Genomic DNA, 20,582 nt, shown 5'->3' on the forward strand with positions numbered 1-20,582 from the left:
CTAAGATCATACAGAAACTACCAAGGAAAGTGAGAATTAGTTTGTATTATTATTTACAAAGATTAAAGTGATTCTTGATTCTAGAGTTCTCTCGCAGTACTGTTCAGTGCACTTTCAACATTTTTCTTCAAGGGTATGAGACATAGCCAACGAATCAACACATCACCAGTGGAGCATGTTTCCAAGGCAGTATTGCCATACAAGTGTAGCCAATTCTGGGGGACTTATGGCGATGCTGCCTATTGACTAAAGGCCCACACCACTGCTATAAGCCCACTGGGGACCCTCCATGAAGTATAAACCACAAAGTCTTTTGACAACACAAATTTATTGTGGCACGAGCTTTTGTGGACTACAGACCACTTCATGCATCTGACCATAGTTCACCAAAAGGGCTGGTCAAGCCATGCCAGCTATGCCAATATAATGCAATATTGCCTTTGTTATTCAAAAAACTGATACCAAATCAATCTGAAGGTACTGTTCTGTGTTGATGTTCTAGGACTGTTTTCAATTTTCATACTGTTAACCACTGTTTAAGTTTTGTCTAGGAATAAGGAAGATCTCCTGGGTTCTTCCTTCCAGAGAGTTGAGAGCCTGAACAGCAACACTCTTGTTAGAGAAGAGAAGAATACTGCAACATTTTGCTACGGGTCCCCCATTTGTCACATAATGGTCAAAACCACACCATATGATACAGCTGGAATTTGCTGCTTTCCTGCCAAGGCTACTATTTTCATAAACCAGAAAGCCTTACAGCCACAAACCTTCTCTAGCGAACAGCGACTAAAAAATTGTTACAATGGAACAATACAACATTCCTCCTTTTGCTTGGCACGGGTGAACCTAATTCATCTTTTGCAAGGAAAACACATAATTTTGTGTTTTTATTTATACGGATTTGCTAGCCACGTTGGGAGCTTTTCTGGTTGAAGAACAAGGTACAGATGCATTGAATAAATATAAAAGGAGAAGACAATGGAAGTAGCAAGAGCCCAAACTCGTTTCTTTCTGTTTGTTTTTCTGCATCAACATGCATTTTATTTATTTGAGATTTGTCTTCACATCAGCTCAGTTAACCTGCCATGCTGGGGAGATAAGCGCCTCGGCCTGATGATTTTATATGGATTGAAGCAGAAGGGTACATCAAGTTCGATTCCTCTGTGTGCGTGTTTCTGTGTGTGTTTTTCAGTGCAATTCTATCACCTGCTGCTTGTCCCTCTGGTCTTCCTCATCGTCTGTATGGCTTTCATCATAAACTCTAAAAATAAAACATAATTAAAAGGTTCAGCTGTTTCGTTTCCAGAAATCCAAATGCAAGCAAGTTCCCGATACAGAGGTAAGATTAATTACAATGAAGCAAAACAGATATGTAACCAGTGGCTTGCATCCATTTAAGTGATACCCACTGAAATTGCTGGGCTTGTTAGTCATGCCCATTGACTTCCATAGGTCTACTGTGATTATGACTTGGTTAGATTCAACCTATTATCGCTCTTGGATTGGCGTAGAAGATCAGACCACCTAGTGTTTGGCGAAAAGGTTTCGGAAAGCTGAAATTATTTGTCCTGTTCCGTCCATTCTTTTAAAGCCTTTGCGAAATATAAAACAGGAAGTAAAACCCAAAACTAAAAACAAAAGCCACTTAGAAATGTTACGGTATAATGCAAAAAAGGTGAGAACCTGCCCTCATAGAATCATAGAACTGTAGAATTGGAAAGGACCACGATGGCGATCTAATACAACACCCTGCAATGCAAGAATCTTTTGCACAACATGGGGCTAGAACCCACAATCCAGAGATTAAGAGCCTTGTGCTCTACCAACTGAGCTATATTCAGGCCCTTTTGCCTACCTTCTGACTTACAACCAATCCAGGGAGTGGCAATGGCTGTCAGCCTCCTCCACAGACTCCATGTTTATAGTCACTGTGGAACTGAACATGGAGGATGTTGGGAACAGAATCAAAATTAGCTGTCTCTGCCTATTGTTGGTGCACATCTCTATTGGGTACACTTGATACCCAAAGCTTAACATACCATAATGTCAAAAAAAAAAATTCCCTGTTTTTCTAAAGAAAGTAATCTCTGGTGCCTGGCCACACAGACACACACAGACACAGGCACACGACCACCGAAAGAACCATGTTGCATGTTACATGTGAAGCTTGGAGGCGATCTTACTGTCTGGGACAAGAAAAAGCCCTTGGCGCAACCATGGTGGGAGATAGCAGGCTTTGAAAAAGCAGGATGAGAACGTGTCCTGAACAGGGTTCTCATTAGAAGGCTCTTTAAAAAAAAAAAAAAAAAGCTGGGAAAAGTTAATGCTTTCAAATCTTGCATAATTAATCACTTCTCAGTGAAGAGGAGATGAGCTGATAATTGGAAAACAAGCCATATTAGCAGATAATTAGGAAAAATAAATTAACCTAGATGAGAGGGTGCAGGACACTTCTGGCAAACCATGCAGACCGCTAGCGTTTGTAAGCAGAATTCTGATTTGATTTTGCCACATGCGTTGTATAAAGGAAAGTTCGTTGCTACACATTATGTGAAATGCTGGGTTTTGGAGTTTGGTTTTTACATTTCTTTTATCCTCTTGTAAAAGTTAATGGCAAGATTAACTCACCTTATAACATCACCTTTACTGTAGTCTTTTATTTCATGGCTATTACGGAAATCGGGATGATTCTGACATGCCCCCTTTGAATGTCTACTGAAGTCTCCAGAGCTTAAGTCACTGAATTCTTCCCAAGGATCTGAAATTTTGTAAGTATTTTATTTTAGTAACAAGCAACGGAAATACTAAGGTGCCTGAAATTATCACAGAGCATGAGAAAGAACAGTCAGAGCCATCAAAATGTGACATATCGGGTAGTAAAATTGGGGGAGGGGGGATATACTCCAGTTCAAATTATTGCTAGAAACTCTCCAATGTAGGGCAAGTCCATAGCACTATAGTACATAATACATAGCACCTGCCTCTGTTATTATACCCTCATGAAAGCATCCCACACTGCCGATTCAGCACTTTAGTGCTAAACTGGAAATGCTAGCAAAGGCATCGCTCCAACTGATCCTGCAATTCTCCCTGTCTGCGCTCTGCAGAACAGATTAACAGGGGTAGGCACAGCTGCTGTGCATCTTGTGGAAACTGCATGGGGGACTGAGCGCATCTGAGAGTCACCCAAAATCTGATGCAGGATGGTCACGTTTTGATTCCATTTAGATGCTCAACAAGTTGTGGGTCAATGAGTCACTCAAAACAATCCTGTCTGTGGGATTTGAATTTCACTACAGAGACTAGAATCCCTGTTGTGAGTGTTATTGTGTATTCTAGACTTGATTCTAGAGCACACAGTATTTTTCATTGGAAGTACAGTAATTCACACTTTCTGCTAAAATTGAGTGATGAATATGCAGTGTATGAACTGGTCCTCCTCCAAGGTTCTGCTTGCTATTTCTGCTCACTAATACCCCATGCCTGTCCCTAAACCCCCTCTACTCTTTATTATTCCAATCCATTTCTACAAGCCCCCCTTTTTGCCCCTGCCTCAGGGCCCTCTAAACCCTCCACAAGCAGCCCTACGCCAACACGGCTACCTACCTGTAACCAGCCCTACGCAGACTGCTCCAATTGTTCTATAACTCCAATATGTTATGCCAGAGAAGAGGAACCTCAGGCCTGGGAATCAAATGTGGCCCCTGGACCTCTCTATCCTGTCCTTGGGACTCTCCACAGGCCACCCAACCTTCTGAGCCACACCCTTCACCAGCCCTATTCTGCACTCTCGAGTGCTCTTGCCAGGCTGGAAGGTGTCCTTGAACTCTTGATTATGTTGGTTGCTTCGCTGGCTGGAGCACAGAGGGTAAAAACTGAGCCAAAACTAACAAAATGAATTTCAATAGGGACAAATGTAAGGTTTGACACTTATTCAGAAGTACAGTGTCCAGATCAGGGGTAGTAATAGTACTGCTCTCTTCTGCCTTCATCCAAGATGATCAAGGGTCTGGAAACCAAACAGTTGAGGGAGTTGGGTATGTTTAGTTTGTGTCTACCCTACTTCACCCAATGTTTGCCTAGGGATCAGGGAATCAGAAAAGTGTTGTTGCTTATGTCCCAATATTGTGGACTTCCTTCTTTATAATCCAGAGAATATGGGAAAATGAAAAACACCCAGCTGAGCATAAACGCAGACTATACAGATAATCAAGCTACCAAAAATACATCTTTCAGAATGGGAGTTTAATGATATTGCATAATTACCCGCATTACTTTGCCATTCGTCTTCTAAATCTGCTAAGGCTTGTTGATCAGTACTGTATTCCAAGAAAGGATCATCATGTTCGGTGACATCAATGCCTTCAATTTCTGAAATTTCAGAAGCTGCTCGGGATAAAGGCCAGGTAGCTGAGCTTTCAGATCCTGTCTGAAGAACTGAAGAAGGGCGAAGTGTGGGCGTGATGGTTCTGCAAAAAGGAATATTTGCAGAAAGGGGCCTCACAGAAGCATTTCCTGAAAACATGAGAGTGATTTGCTGTTAAAGACCTGTTATAAAAATTTCCTTTTCTAAAGGTTTGCATAAAATGTCCTTCCCTATTCTAGAAAACATCATGCATGGGACCAAATGGTGTTTACAAACACACTAAGCAGCACTGCATCTCCCGATCTAGAAACCACCTCAATCTGGAAAGGAATCAGGCTGAAGCAATGTTGAAGGCCCAATTATACCTAACTTTTTTTTAACATGAAACCCCCCCCCCCAAAAAAATATGAAAGCTTGAAAACTCATCATACTTGCACACACAGTCATGAAGTAACAGGGGCAGGAGGATAATTAAAAGTATGTTGTTCTGTGGTATGTTAAAATAGGAGTTTTCAACCAAAGTATTATTGTTTCTTGCATATCTGCAAACTTTGTGGTCCCCCCCCCCCACATCCTCTTATGTGTAGGTGGTACTGTTTTGGACCCACTAATACCAAATTCATGCTCCACACTTGGAGAAGGAGTTTACTATTAGTAAATATGACATTATCAATACATGAACTCTTGCAACTCATATTTTGATATTTTTTTACTTATAAAAATATATATCAAAATACCCTTTCTTTGTTCAAGAAAAGCCAGATACTTAACTCAGGAGTTATATATTTGAGCACCTAAGACTCCCCCCCCCCAAAAAAATCGTCATTAAAATTACACACACACACACACACACAGCTCTCCTCCTACTCCCTTCAGTTCTTGTTCTGTGAGCTGGAAGGTGAATTTGTGAAGTAAGGAGCCTCTAATCCTCATGGAGACACTCTGCACATTTTGGAACCTGGGAAAATCAGGAATAGCAACAGTGGATGTACTTCGTCCTGGTTTCACAGTGCAGCTATGCGCTTTAAGTAGGGCTCTTACCGATGGACAACTTCGACCGATAAGCTCTTGGACCTGGGCTTTGCCTTCCCAGTCTACTTGATGGTCTGCCAAGCTCTCTTTCCAAGACATCTTGCACTACAGACTCATCAGCACATTCACTTAAGCTGAACTGCCTCATCCACGGCTGAGACCCTGGAGTTGAAAAAGGTAGATGTTCAATTCCCATAATCAGAATTATCTTCTTAAGCATTATTTGGTTGGACAGATTACACCTGACTTTAAATGCATCCACCAGTGGCGGAGGAACCCTCTCAGGCACCCGGGGCAGGACACCGAGGGGCAGGGTGAACCGCCTGGGGGCACAATCGCCGTACGAGAGGCAGCCCATACAGACGCCCATATGGACGGCGTGCGAGAACGGCAGCCCGTATGGTCGCCATGCAAGAGGCAGCCCGTTCGGGCGGCACCCTTACTGACTGCGCACACCCTCAGCCACTCCGGGGCACTGGATATAACATTGTCCTGCCATCAAACAGTGTCTCCAGCTGAAACCTATGAACAGTCTTTTAATATAAACCGCATAGTGGGAGGAGTGATCTTCAGCAGGCAGTTGGTGGGAATTGTCACTGGCCACAGCTGAACCCTTCAGTGTACATCCCTCCAAGGCTGCAAGCCCTTCAAAAGAGTACGAGAGCAAAATACAAACACATTCTAAGAGTGAAAGTAAGTCGCTTGTTAATTTTCATTTAACAATTAGCTTGTGTACTCAAGCAACTGATTTATGACTGCTAATGGCTCCTTAATAATTTCCCAAAGAGCTTAATGCACTGTTATTAAGGGAAAACAGGCCTCATCAAAGCTTTGCTTCAGAGAGGAAAATCAAGACATTTCCAGGTGACTTACATAATTGCATTTCCCACTACAAGTATGATAAACACGGCTTTACAACTTAAAGCATGAAAGAATGACATGCTTTTGTCTCGTTGGTTTTGCCGCTACAATCTTTTCCTTGCGCCTTCCCAGTATGGCAGTTACACCAGCTTATGCCAAATGCACTTATACATGATGTCCTAGACCTGACATATCCAGATAAGGATGCCTTGTGTACTTAAATATGCAACTGAAGTTATCATGCCCTAAAGCCAATGTGCTCAGTAAGCAACATGCATGGAAACGGAGGTGTTTGATTCTGCATTACTACCTGAAAATGAAATACCACTGCTTGGCGATTGCCTGCCTGCACGTGGCGAAGGAAACGATTCCGTCATAACTTGCTCACAGCTTGTATCCATTGTAAAGAATTCCTCAAGCCCTCGATATAGGGCGCAGCTAGGTTTCTCCTTCTGGGCTATTTCCTGTAACAACTGGGGTGAGAAAGAAGATTGGGAAGACAACGCTGTTTTGAAGCCACTTGACAAAAGCTCTCCTCAGCAACACTGCATTTTTAAAATTTGAAATCTTCTATGTCCTGGTGAAGAAAGAATGGTTAAACCAGGTTAGTACTAACCATGGTGCGCTGTGTTAGTACTAACCAAGGTGTACCTTTCTGACCTAAATTAACTCATGTCTAAGTGGGGCTGTACATGAAAACACCAACATGGCCTGATTGTCAATTTGCAAGCGAGAGCGATTGGGAGAGGCTGAAAAGCTGCCTTAACCATGGTTTGCTTGACAAAGATGGAACAGTGACAATTTAATCCTACATGTATTTGCTTGGAAGGCCTCTGAGTTCAGTGGGACTTGCGCCCAACAAAGTATACTTACAATGGCAGCTTTAATCCTGGTTGGAAAATGCGATTCGATCAGTTTTACAACCTGGTTTGTAGCCAATCCTTAACAATGGTTTAATACACCATGGCCAATCTCTATATCTGTAGAGGCCCTATATGGTGTACAGCTTTACCCTTAAAACAATTCTTTAAATATCATACGGATATTAAAAAGCTAAAGTTATCCACATGTATTATCTCGTCTTTCTTCAAAAAGCTAGTAATTTTGGCAATGTTGAAATTCGCTTAGTTACACAGGGTTGAAATTATGCATGAAGATGAAACTCAGACTTTTAAAAGGTCACAAAAACTGCATTGCCGTGGTTGCATTAAATACATTAAATGTACATCTTACAAGGCAAGCACAAAAAAATCATCTATTATATACTGTGTCACCGAGTCTGTAGGCCTCCAAATTTTGTTGAAACTACAACTCATAGCATCCCATACCACTGGCCATGCTGGCTGGGGTTGATGGGAATGCAGGGTCAAAGTTTCCCAAATGTCTGCTTTAAGAATATGCTGATATTTCTGCCAAAGCTAGAGTCCAGCAAGCTACTGATGTTTTCCTCCAATATGAGCCCCTAATAGTATTCCTTGCCCCTCCAGAGCTAAGGAATGACAGCAAATTCCTAGCCACTGCTTCTTATTTCTCTTCACTTTCTGTCTTTTTTGTAAAAAAAATAAAAAATAAAAAATAAAAAATTGTGGTTGTCATCGTAACAGCAAAAATCAAGATCCAAATCAACAGTGTATACACAAAATGCAATTCCATAAAAAACCTTTATGCCGTATTTAGGGAAAGCTTATCTTATCAAATAAATAACTGTCCTTTAATCAATCTTCAACTTATATAACAAAAAAAAACACACTTTAACGACTCAAGAGAGAGAACCACCCAAAAAACCACAGCTCATTTTATAAACCTATCTTCCAAATTTACCACTCAGGAATATTTTTTTCCTCCAATTTTTAATGAACAATTCTAGTCCTTGTCCTTGCTTACTCCTTAAATAATAAATCACTTTCAGTGACTTAGGCAGTGGAAAGTCTGACCTACTGATGCAGCTTCTGCTTTTTGCAGAAGGGGTGGGGGATGTTTATAAACAACTTGGCCAAGATTGTTCCTAGATGCTGTTTGAAACACAGAGCAATATGAACCCCTCTACGAGGGCATCAAAGTCTAAGAAAGCCAAATCAAGCAAAAGTAAAGGAAGGTAAATGGTAAAGATAAAAGACCCCTGACAGTTAAGTCCAGCCGCAGATGACTCTGGGGTTGTGGCACTCATCTTGCCTTACAGGCCGAGGGAGCCAGCGTTTGTCCGCAGTTTTTCCGGGTCATGTGGCCAGCATGACTAAGCCGCTTCTGGCACAATGGAACACCAAAACCAGAGTAGCGCACGGAAACGCCGTTTACCTTCCCACCTGAGCGGTACCCATTTATCTACTTGCACTTTTGGGGGGCATGCTTCCGAACTTGCTCGCCATGTCGCAGGGATTCAAACCACCGACCTTCTGACTGGCAAGCCCAAGAGGCTCAGTGGTTTAGACCACAGCGCCACCCGCGTCCCCAAAGGAAAGTATGTAATAAAGAACTATTCTATCCTCCCTTCCTAGCATGATGACAATGAAACTTTCTCTGCACTGTGGCCCCGTTGAGCTGCTGACCATTGGCTTGTAACTCAGATTAGATTAAAGGGTGGACAATACATACCCTTCAGAAATGGTTTACACTTATATAACTTATTAAAGATGACTCCTTTAGCAGAATCCTAATTTCCTGCTTGATTCTGTTTATAGAGTTTTGCCGGAAAACAAAATATGCCGGCACAAAAAAAATTATTTATACAGGCAGTGACCGTTTTAGGCGCATCCAATCGAAGGATAATTGCCAATGTGCAGGTCCTTTCAGACCCAGAAGAAAGCAGAAAGGGGCCAAAACAGGATCGGGGGGGGGGGGGGATGGAGCACACTGATACATGCTCCATCAACGTGCACGGGGGCCGGGAACAGAACCTCCGCGAGCAATGCTCTACGCCTGTGTATTCTTTAGTTCTACAATTTATGTACCACTTAATCACAATTGTCTCTAAACTAAAAAAAAAAGAAAGAAAATCCTCCAGTTTCAGGCACTCTTAAGACCCTTCCCAACAGTCAATTGTGTGGATGTGTGGGAGATTAAAACAGTAAGGAAGAGGAGGAGAAAATCATCTTCCCAATGTTCCACCAGGCAGGAGTTATATGTGGGGCCTCTTCGTTCCTAGAATGGGGGGGGGGCAGGGGCGGGGAATGGGAGAGGACTCCCTTGAGATACTTTTAGAGGGTGGGTAGGATTTTCTCCCCCCTTGTTGGGGATTTCCTCTTGGATTATGTTCCGGGAGCCACCTATGGGGAAAGGTATGTGGATGCCGGATAATCCATTGAAATGACTTTTTTCCATTTGTTGGGTCCTTTCATTGAATTATTCTATGAATGGGAAATATTGCCACCGAAGAGTCCTAAAGGAAACAGGGTGAGGGAAAGGAAATGCTAGCAGTCAACCAGGAGGTAGAGCCAACCTATGCTTTTACCTCCATATTCTTGGTTGGGTAGAAACTTGTTGTTTATTTGCTGCATTTATACCCCACCTTTCTTCAAGGAGCTCAAGGTGGCATCCTTGGTTCTCCCTCTTATTTAATCCCCACAACAACCCTATGAGGTAGGCTAGTCTGAGAGGCGGAACTAGTCCAAGGTCACCCAAAGAGCTTCATGGTTTATACTAAGACTGGCAGAAACCCTTCAGGATTTCTTTCCCAGACCTACCCAGAGATACTAGGGATTGGGCCTAGAACCTTCTGTATGCAAAGCAGATGCTCTCTCACTGAGCCAGAGCCCTTCCCTCTGCAGAGACTTGGGAATAAGATAGTTCCCTTCCTTCTGCATCCTGTGCTGTCCACTTTCCCCACACCTGCTCTTCTCATCCTTCCGGACAAATGAAACAATGCAGTGGTTCAACTGGCACAAAAATGGCCCCATTCACGAGATGAAATGGAAAAAAAGTAGAGTGTGCCATACAAGACACTGTTATTCTTCTAATAGTTCAACAAATAATGAGGAAATGGCACCCGCCCCTTCTCCCGAAAAACAAAAGCTGGAGTTTAATTCCTTTTATTTATTTATTTTTACCACTGAAGACTTGACAGCAAGCGGCGATGCTTCGAGCGACTTTGCGGACATCACTACGCAAGGTTCCCTCGGAGCCAATCTGTCCTGCTCAGATTTCTTGCAAGTGCTGATCTTCCTTGTCTTGGAATGCTTCTCTTTTGCTGCAGCTCCTTTAAAAGGGGTGCTAGGAACCGTTTCCTCCGCGCCGGAACAGCCCCAAGCGCCATCTGCTCTTCCTGACTCTGCAAAAGGTGCTCTTGCTAAAGAATTGGAGAGAGAGAGAGAGAGAGAGAGAGAGTTAGAGAGAAACCATGTCAGTTCAAATCCCTGCATGTAGTTTCTCAAATGACTGCCTTAAAATAGGCCATTAACACACAAGTTACATCGACTTGCATGTAAAACCAGGGACCTGCACTCGGGGGCTGCACTACCAGACAGAAGCTAGGAACAAAGTATGCTCAGTCCACAAAAGAACTGCCTATGTAAGTTTGAAAGCAGGCAGATAGCTATATTTCATTATTTCCTCTCTGCCACATTTCACCTTAAGCTGTTTCCCTTAAACAAATCTTTACTCGGTGATACATACTCCAGGAATGATGCTTGAGGGTCAAAGGCTCATCTAGCATTTCTGAATGCCGGGAGATTCAGGCCTCCTGCTTGACTGCATAGTCAACAGAAACAGTTAGTTATGCACAGAGGTTAAAAGGCACCCACTATTGGTTTTTAGGAAGGTGTGCGCCCTCGGGAATAAGCACAGAAGTTGTCCCTTATCCACGGGATAAGACATCTGTGCACAACACAAAAACACAAACCACCGACTCGGGGGGAGAAAACCATGTCAACACAAATCCTCTTTTACCAGTAGATGTAACTAACATAAGCTCACCTCGAGGTGCTTCTTCCTGTTTATTGTGAAGCACATTTACACACTGTTCTTTCTGAGCTGCAGATGAAAGCGATGATCTGGTGGTAATATTGCCAGCTTGCGCCAGAAAAACGTCAGGTTTGGTTTTCTGATTTTCCGACATGGGACCACTTGAGGTACGAGACAAAAATTAGAATAGAAAATGACCAGATTGCCACATTAAAGCATCTTCCTACAGGTCTATGGGAGATAAACATATATAAATACGTGTGTGTGTGTGTGTGTGTGAAAATGACTTCTTTTTATAGAAAGGCTTTTAAAACACATTATTATTATTATTATTATTATTATTATTATTATTATTAATAATAATACCCCGCCCATCTGGCTGGGTTTTCCCAGCCAGATGAAACATTGTAAAATATCAGACATTAAAAATTTACCAATACAGGGCTGCTTTCAGGTGTCTTCTAAATGCCTGATACAGTGGTGCCCCGCTAGACGAAAATAATTCGTCCTGCGAAAATTTTCGTCTAGCGGGTTTTTCGTCTAGCGAAGTGGCAATGCAAGCCGCGTTTTCGCTAGACGAAAAAAAAACGAAATTTTTTTGTCTTGCGAGGCAGCCCCATAGACTTTTTCGTCTTGCGGGGCTGCCTTCCGCTAGACGAATGCCTTCGTCTAGCGAGGCATTCGTCTAGCGAGGCACCACTGTAGTTGTTTATTTCCTTGACATCTGGTGGGAGGTCATTCCACAGGGCAGGCACCACTACCGAGAAGGCCCTCTGCCTGGTTCCCTGTAACCTCACTTCTTGCAGTGAGGGAACCGCCAGAAGGCCCTCGGAGCTGGACCTCAGTGTCCGGGCAGAACGATAGGGGTGGAGACACTCCTTCAGGTATACTGGGAGGAGGCTGGGCTTTAAAGGTCAGCACCAACACTTTGAATTGTGCTCGGAAACGTACTGGGAGCCAGTGTAGGTCTTTCAGGACCAGGGTTATATGGTCTCGGCGGCCACTCCCAGGCACCAGTCCAGCTGCTGCATTCAGACCATGTAATAATTTTACACTGGAGCCATTTGATACTGATTTTGTGTGGTGAATATGATTTTTTACATATCACACAGAAAATTTCATTAATTGCACCGCTTTTTAAAGCTGTAATTTAAGTACAAAAATATATGCTACATGGTTCAGGGTACAAAGGAAAAAATGAGGCCAAGTTAAAGATTCTAAAATACAATTTTCAGGAGATTGAGCAGCGGATGAGATCTTTCAGTTGAAGCAGACTCTGAAGAGATGAAATAGCAGAAGCCTCCGCACACATTGCTCACATGAAGGGGTGAGGCAATGGGGCTTTTACAACTTAAAATCAGAACCCAGAGAGCTCCATTGTTGAAGGCAGTATGCTTCCGTGCACCAGCTGATGTGGAAGAGTGCTGTTATGTGCATGTTCTGCCTTTGGGGTTCCTGGCTGGCCACTTTGAGAAATATATGCTGGACCTTGAGCCTCATCCAGCATGGCTCTTCTTGTGCTCATAATAGGTCTATGTTGGGAAGATCCTTCATGCATTATTACAGTAAAGGGGCATCTATGCACTGAAAAGGAAACAGCATTGCACTCTAGGCCCTGCCTCCGGTGTAATGTGGCTTCCCTTTCCACACCTGCAAAATAAAGGTACCCCGGCCGTTAGGTCCAGTTGCGGACGACTCTAAGGTTGCGCGCTCATCTCACTCTATAGGCCGAGGGAGCTGGCGTTTGTCCTCAGACAGCTTCCGGGTCATGTGGCCAGCATGACTAAGCTGCTTCTGGCAAACCAGAGCAGCGCACGGAAACGCTGTTTACTTTCCCGCCAGAGTGGTACCTATTTATCTACTTGCACTTTGACGTGCTTTTGAACTGCTAGGTTGGCAGGAGCTGGGACCTAACAATGGGAGCTCACCCTGTCGCGGGGATTCGAATTGCCGACCTTCTGATCGGCAAGCCCTAGGCTCTGTGGTTTAGGCATCTGCAAAATGGAAGCCTTATACGCCATCAGATTTTCAATAGATCCAGAAGTTTACACCTGCAGTCCTCTGTTTTGCGGGTGTTTATACTCAATGTGTGGGCATCAGGCGTGGGGCTTGGGGAATCAGGTGACCTGGAAGCAGGGCCAGCAGTGCAATGTTGCTACTGCTTTTCAATGCTTGGAGCCCCCTTGCCTTGGAATATCGCATGAAATGGGCTACTTTCTTCTCCAATATATGCCTGTTCGGTTCTGATTTGAATAAAAAATTTTCATGGAAAACTGCAGAGCGACTGGGGATGCAAATAAAAATGTGTCCGCACAAATGTGTGTAACCATGTTCCATAATTAGGCTGTAATCGTTACCTGTAATCAATCAAATCATCAGATCCAGCTTCTGACACCACAAAATTGGCAAGTTCCTCTGGCTCCTCTCTGCAAGCCTTATCAGAAAGAAAAATTATTCATTCATTCATTCAAAAGAGAATCTCAGTCCACTCCATCCTAAGGGCCCAGTCACGTTCGCAATACTGTAACCTAAAATCTAAACAATTCCATGGTACTGTAGACAATACACAACAAACCCTTGGTTGTCTGAGGATTGGGCCTGTTTTTAACAGATAATTTTAATATTTTATATTTTTGTAGACCGCTTAACAGTTTTGCTTACCACCAAGCAACATATTAAATTTGTTAAACAAGCAAACAAGGCTTCCTGTTGCACCAGACAAGTTACATTCCCTTCCCACTTTGCCTCCCAATACGGATAGATAACAAAAAGGAGAGAAGCCACTGTTTGGGAGCTAATGACTCTCAACAATTGCTCTTAATAATAAGCCTGTGTAGTAAACAGTTTTAATACAGTGCATTCATTTTACGCTTGTTGACTGGGCAAATCCATTTCATCGAAGCAGAAGCCACAATAATTGTTATAAAAATCAATGACCTGTTTGGTCCAGCATAGTCAGGTGTGCCTTCACCGCATAAGTAGATAAGGGTATAAATAGAGCTCATTCTGTACTTCCCTTCTAATATGACAGAGACTATAATTCAGGGGGTCCCCTGGACCTACATACCCATCCTCTTAATCCCAGCCACAAGGGCTGAGTTTGCTTTTTCGCTGACATAACCAAGGTACTCTCCATAACTTAAAAAGAGCACACTCTTGGTGCACATTATTTAGCATATTCCAGGGTACCAAAAATAAGTGGCCAAGGTAAGCCCTGGCTCAAAATGCAGCAAAAAATATTGGCTAAATTTATGCCATCATATGATGCCAGGGAATCCATGAAAATGTGCCGCTTCTTTGACTGCATTCATTAAAGGAATGGATACGTAAAGCTAACACATAAACAACGCAGAAACGTTTGGGCTTGTAATGCAGTCCAGCTCTAACTGCCCTGAATATTTGTTAGAAAGATGGGCCATTATTGCTGTACATAATGCATTTTGCAACCACTTCTCAAGCTCATGTCCATATTTCTTCCTCCTGACAAGCCTGTAATGCAACCGATCCCATATTTATTTATTTTCTGCTTTTAACTGCTGTTAATGTTACTAGTGTTCGGCTCTGCTTAGATTATTTGTGTTCTCCTCACCTCGCTTCGTGCTACTGCGGTCAACCGTGGGTTTGTTAAAACAGGCCTGTCAAGTTAACTGTCACAGGAATGCAGACAAAGGAAATTTTATGCGGTGGGCGATCCCATTTGTACACACTTATGCTGCTGTATATTTTGTGAAGTCTACTAAGTGCAACAAATGAAACTGAACTTGAACTAGCCAGGCAATAAAACACTTACATCTTCAAGGACCCTGATTTCCAGAGAGGGCTCAACGTTCGCAAGAAGCGCCTCGGGCTCTTCTCGTTTGGAAACATCTGCCCAGTACTTTCTCATTTCTTTAGCTGGAATTAAAAATTAAAAACTCCGCCAGTGTTTGTATTTTAGATTTGTACTAAATAATTGTTCTTACGCAGCTGCAAAATTGCAGCGCCAGCCATTCCAGTCTGTTGAGGAAGTGCTAATGGCAAGGTATTCTCCTGCCTCTTGTTCTAGGTGTGAATAATTGAAACCGTTAAGATAGTACGCTTTGTGCTAAGCAGGAACATCCCTATCTGTAGTAACAATGTGTGATAACAGCTCAATGAATGGGGAGGAAATGCTGAAAACATAAGAGAATCAAAAGGATAGGATAGCTCAACAGCAGTATAATTTCACAAGAAAAGGAAGTGCAGTGGGCAGAGCGAAGGTTGGAGCCAGAGACAAAAAAAAAAAAAACCATTATGGATTAACTAATCTGGATAAGGTTGGTAACAAGGGATTGTCTGGAGAAAGGAAATATTTTAAGAACTCACCCGGACAATGTATTTCCAGTTTAATTTCTAATATTACAGTATAATATGTAATCATTGACACATGAAGTTTTTGAGGGGAGAGTCAAGAGTCTTTCTCAAGAACAATCACCTAAGCACTCCTAAATTCACTGAATCTAAGGACACCCATATTCACTTGTCTCCTACCAGATTTTATCAGCCATGTGGAGTTGGCAAACAAAAAAAGGAAGCATTAAAGCACCCGGTATCTACGGACTTTGCTGACTGGAAGCACTGAAAGGGTATTAGGCTCTTGCAAATTGAAGAAAAATACATTTGCAATAGCTGGCTTTTATCTAGCATCATGCTTCCTTGTACTCAGAATGTTTCCTGACCTATTTAAAATAAAACCATCTTATCTACAATTATTGATTGAATGTAGATTTATTTATTTTTTAAGGTGGGGAATGCCAGCACAAATCTCCCATCCTGTAAATCTGCATTCCAAATGAATGAGAGTTATGGCTCATGCCTGTGTGCCCTTCAAGCTGTCTAGCAAGTGAGGGCAGGAAGACAAGGCAACGTCTCCTTTCACTTGCAGGGACTTTGCAAAAGAACCAGCAAGTTTTTCTCCTGTTTTTTCTCCCCCAATGCAACAAGTCTTCCAAAATATAAAAGCAAAACCTTTCCCTTTAAAACCTTTCCCTTTCTGCTTGCTAGGAACTGGGTAGAAGGAGAGGCTGGGCTTGTAAACCAAGCTAATATTTTTCAAGCCCAACCTTCTCAATTCCTGCATCTCTCAGGACTGGGCGACACAATGGAGAGAGTGGGTTTTCACATGGAGAGAGTGGGTTTCACATGGAGAGAGTGGGTTAATGTACTTTGAATATTATCCTCTCTGGGCAAGGAATGAAATGGCTGTGCAATTGCTTCACCTCACACTCCCAACTTTCCATACCCCCATTTGCGTGTTGGTGCAACTGCATCTTAATTTAACTTTGTAAATTGTCAAATCGCTTTTTGGGAATTCAGTATGTCCCAATTGCAATTATTCCATAAACCTGATTAGCCATTCAGATTCTTGATGCAGCTTACCACTGGGAGCATAAAGGTACACTATAACGGATTGAGAAGCCCAGCAAACCTTCAAAACGAGCAACTGCTATATCGTCGTCTTCTTCATCATCATCCTCTCCTCCAACCCAAGTGTCATCAGGTTCATTAATCTGTGGCTTTTCAAGTTTCAGTTCATCTGTTATAATACTATCTGGCAACTTATCAACTGGAGTTCTATAAAAACAAAGATGAGGGAAATGCTTTAAAACTGCAAGCCTATTATCACACTGTTACTCTTTTTGGTCTGCAGGGAGAATGTGAGAAAACTGATCCTGACTACCCACAATGGTTATCGACTTCCAGACTGGGTCTTTGGCTGAGTCTCAGTCACAACACAAAGGCAAACCATGGTGCAGCACAAACATGCAGGATACCAGAGAGACCGCAGCTGCTTTGCTCTTCCTCTGGTCCTGCTACTACTGTGAGTTAAACAATGGTTTGGTTCTTTGCATGTCGTCGGAACCCAGTCTTCATGGTTTATCTCCTTTGGACAAATCACAAGATGAAAACCAAGAACAAACCTTGGTTTCAGCTCCCGATTCATCTGGTGTGTGACAATTAACATGCCAGGGTTCAGATGACATGCTAAACCAAACCATGGTTTAGCCCTGAGTAGTGCAGCAGCAGCAGGATCAGAGGAGGTGCAAAGGGAATATGATTTCCTCTCGAGGTAACCACACACTTCTGCTTGTAGAAAGCCATGCTTTGGCTTAGCGCTACGTGCAAAGTGGGCCAGCATCTACTGAGATACTCAAGTTCAATAAAAAAAATTACAACCCTTCACAACACTTTCATTTAGTCTAATGTTGGAATAAATCTGTTGATGCAGGATGAAATGCATTGCAATTGCTTGCTTGCAAGTGGTGAAGAAGTTTATTAAAGTATTACTGGTAACATTATACCCTAAGTTACCTTGACACCCATAAAGTCATTCCCAATAACCATTCTAAATCAGTAACTCCTTTTCCTATGAAGGAGTATTTTCCAATATTACCGTCTGAATACTTTGATTACACTATTTTAGATTAAGCAATTAGATTTAGAGTCCCTTGTGTATTGCAGCCATCCAGCGAATACCTTCTGTGCTTCTTAATCAATAATCTTTCCATATACTTCAAGCCATCTTCATTGAATTCAATTTCAACAGCTTTCTTCGCAACTTGAGGGCTTGTCTGCACCTGACAGGAACCAGTATTTTCTATAGCAATATAGAGAAAACTATCAGCTACCATTCAAACGTATTAGGACATCACTCACATTAATTTGCCAACAGTAGCTCTACAGCTCTGGCAGAACCAATGGGATTAACAATACTAAGAAAATAATTCAGAATTGATAATATTTAATAGCATAAAATGCAACTCGTATTAGTGCAGCCCTTGCACAATGTACAAAAACTGCAAGCCAGATGTGTAGGCTAAGCCCCACAAGTAATCAGGGCGGTGCGGTGTCACTTATATGAGTTCATACCCAGGAATTTATTTATATATTTCCCCACTTTTTGGACAATCATTGTCATCATTCACAAGTCAAATACTGACCTATCTTTGTGTCATGTGGAATACTTAGAAGGTAAGCTAGATCAGCTTTCTTGTCCAAATATTATGTAGCAATTATTAATCCCTACCTGGTCCAACCTGACAGGAACGTTCTTCCTTAGATTTCTGAGAGTGATTTCTACTTCTCCACTGATTCAGAGCTTCCTGAAAAGACTTTGCAGATTCTTCTTCGTCAAACACACCATGCAGTAAAGACCCACCACTCTGGCTCTCAGGCCTATCCTCCTCAGAAGGTTCTGTAGACGCTTCCTGAATTGATTTTGAGAATTAATCTGGGTTAACCAAAATTCACCCATTTCTGATACATCCCAGTATGTCAGCTGGCCACAAACCTGTTTTATACCAAATGCTTGGAATATATAAAGCTCCCTGAATTTAAGGAAATCAGGTATTTAGAATAGAGTAACGTGGAGTAAGCCTGGTGTGTAAGCTTCAAAACGGACCAAGTTATCACTAATGCAATTCAAGACCGCGTTAGGAAATCTCTATATGACCACAATGGCCCTAATCCAGTACAGTTATGCATTCTCAAATCCACTGAAATACTTGGAAACAGAGCGAAAATAGACTTTTCTTACTGGTTAACTTCTGTTGATTCTGGATGGCACTGTGCAATATTGGGAATGGTGCCTCCTAGAGTCACTAGATTTTTTTTCTTGTGCAAGAGCTGCCCCCTGCCATCCAGACCGACTGGCAGCTACGGAATATTCCCACCCATTCATCCCCTTAATTTTAAGAAAAGCTATGGAACTATGGAAAGAATTAGCAGCCAAACACACACACACACACACACACAGAACAGTGCCCCAGGTGTGACGTGCAATATAAGGCAAAGAATCAACCAAAGTGTTTTTGGGTTCCCTTGACTTGTAACAAAATCTCAGTCCCCGCATCTAATTAAAAGGGATAGGACTGAGCAAGATGAAAAACAGAAAGACTCTTGAAGAGAGAGAGAGAGAAATCAAAGTGCTGGGGGGGGGGGGGGAACCGGACCCTGACCCAAGCATAAACTCTCAGCTCTGAAGGTACAGCCATTCTGGGAAAGCAGAGATGGCGGCTCCTCCTCTAGAAAAAAAGTTCTAGTAACTCTCTCCCTCCGTGAAGAATAGTGTACAATGGCCTCTAGAACCGTCAAGTGAAATATAAGTATATAGCCGTACCCCTTCAAAAAATAACATTCTAACTAATGGACCAATTCAAGACGTCAAAAAAAAAAAAATCCTTCCCTTATTCTCCCCCAAGGACAGAATCCTAAGACAGTGTTTTTCAAGATGTTGCCTGGTGTGCCGTGGGAAAATTACTTTATATATAGTCAATATAGGCACAGAGTTAAATTTTTTAACATTTTCTAATGGTGGTGTGCCTCGTGATTTTTTTCATGAAACAAGTGTGCCTTTGCCCAAAAAAGGTTGAAAAACACTGTCCTAAGATTTCCAGAATCAATTCCTGGGACTGAAAATGCCTAGAAAATTAACTACATTCTTAATAAACGGTTCCTTTGACTGGATGGCATCCATAACATAACAATTAAAAGGCCAGCTTTTTGCTGCGATTATGGAAGAGAAATTTCCGTAGGATTTAAAACACACAACACTTCAGATGGCAAATTTCCAGAATTACCTCAATATTGTAAGCTGGCATTTTTGGTAAAGGTGAAGGAATGTCTGAAGTATTCACTAATATATCATTAACTTCCTTCTTCAGTCCATTATTTATGCAGCCATTAGATTCCTCAGGATTTATTGTTTTCAAGAACTGCTGAGCAGCCTCCAGTTTCCTTATTGGTATACGTGCTTTTGCCTACAGAAAAAAATAAGTCATATGTTGAATTCAAAACAAAAACAGCTATTTTGCCTAACCAACAAGAGGAGACTACAGGCATGCTGCCTGGATCTTCTATTGCAGTACACAAAATAGCAGATCAGGGGTGTGGAATCTTTGGCCCTCTAAATGTACCCAAACTCTCACCATCCCTGATGGTATTTGCTAGGGCATCCATATTTGCTAGGGCTGAAGCAACATCTAGACGGCCAAAGGTTCCCCAACTCCTGTAAGTAGATGTAGTCAACTAGGCAATTCTCTTGCACCTGGAGGCTTCTATTCCAGATTCCCCCCCCCCAAAAAAAAAAAAACCTGTTCCCAGGAATTTCACCCATTGTTTCAAGAGTGAGTCGAGTGGAGAAGGATCAGAAGTAGACAATCGAAGAGGCAACTGTCTACACATTGCTGAAATGTTTTGGAACATAATCTGGGCTATCACTCGACAAAAAGCAAGATAGAAATAGTAAGACTAGGGATTTATCATTTAGCAATAGTTTGTGTAGAAGTAGAAATTACCAGCAGATGAATGTACTGGGAGAAAATAGTATTGAAATAGCAGTCAGAGAAAGCATGGGCTGGTTCACATATAACATGTCCGGTCCTCCAAACAATGGTTTGGAAGACTGGGA

General features: G+C 42.3%; 1 protein-coding gene across 2 annotated transcripts in view; it reads right to left on the reverse strand.

Moving 5' to 3' along the window:
• Nucleotides 1–987: 987 nt before the first annotated feature.
• Nucleotides 988–20,582, reverse strand: part of ZBBX (zinc finger B-box domain containing) — a 33,220-nt gene continuing 13,625 nt past the window's right edge. Inside the window, exons 7-19 of one of the 2 annotated variants that reach the window (XM_033150586.1) lie at nucleotides 19,753–19,932; nucleotides 18,201–18,381; nucleotides 17,651–17,771; nucleotides 16,602–16,747; nucleotides 14,946–15,049; nucleotides 13,513–13,589; nucleotides 11,168–11,316; nucleotides 10,303–10,541; nucleotides 6,570–6,732; nucleotides 5,408–5,560; nucleotides 4,267–4,515; nucleotides 2,629–2,758; nucleotides 988–1,261 (exon numbers count right to left, since the gene is read on the reverse strand). In XM_033150586.1, the coding sequence (XP_033006477.1) occupies nucleotides 1,189–1,261; nucleotides 2,629–2,758; nucleotides 4,267–4,515; nucleotides 5,408–5,560; nucleotides 6,570–6,732; nucleotides 10,303–10,541; nucleotides 11,168–11,316; nucleotides 13,513–13,589; nucleotides 14,946–15,049; nucleotides 16,602–16,747; nucleotides 17,651–17,771; nucleotides 18,201–18,381; nucleotides 19,753–19,932 (1,965 nt within the window). In that variant the 3' untranslated portion in view covers nucleotides 988–1,188. The remainder of the gene's footprint in view (nucleotides 1,262–2,628; nucleotides 2,759–4,266; nucleotides 4,516–5,407; nucleotides 5,561–6,569; nucleotides 6,733–10,302; nucleotides 10,542–11,167; nucleotides 11,317–13,512; nucleotides 13,590–14,945; nucleotides 15,050–16,601; nucleotides 16,748–17,650; nucleotides 17,772–18,200; nucleotides 18,382–19,752; nucleotides 19,933–20,582) is intronic. The other variant, XM_033150587.1, reaches the window with a different exon arrangement.

This window comes from Lacerta agilis, chromosome 5 (assembly GCF_009819535.1).
Source record: "Lacerta agilis isolate rLacAgi1 chromosome 5, rLacAgi1.pri, whole genome shotgun sequence".
NCBI classification, from domain to species: Eukaryota; Metazoa; Chordata; class Lepidosauria; order Squamata; family Lacertidae; genus Lacerta; species Lacerta agilis.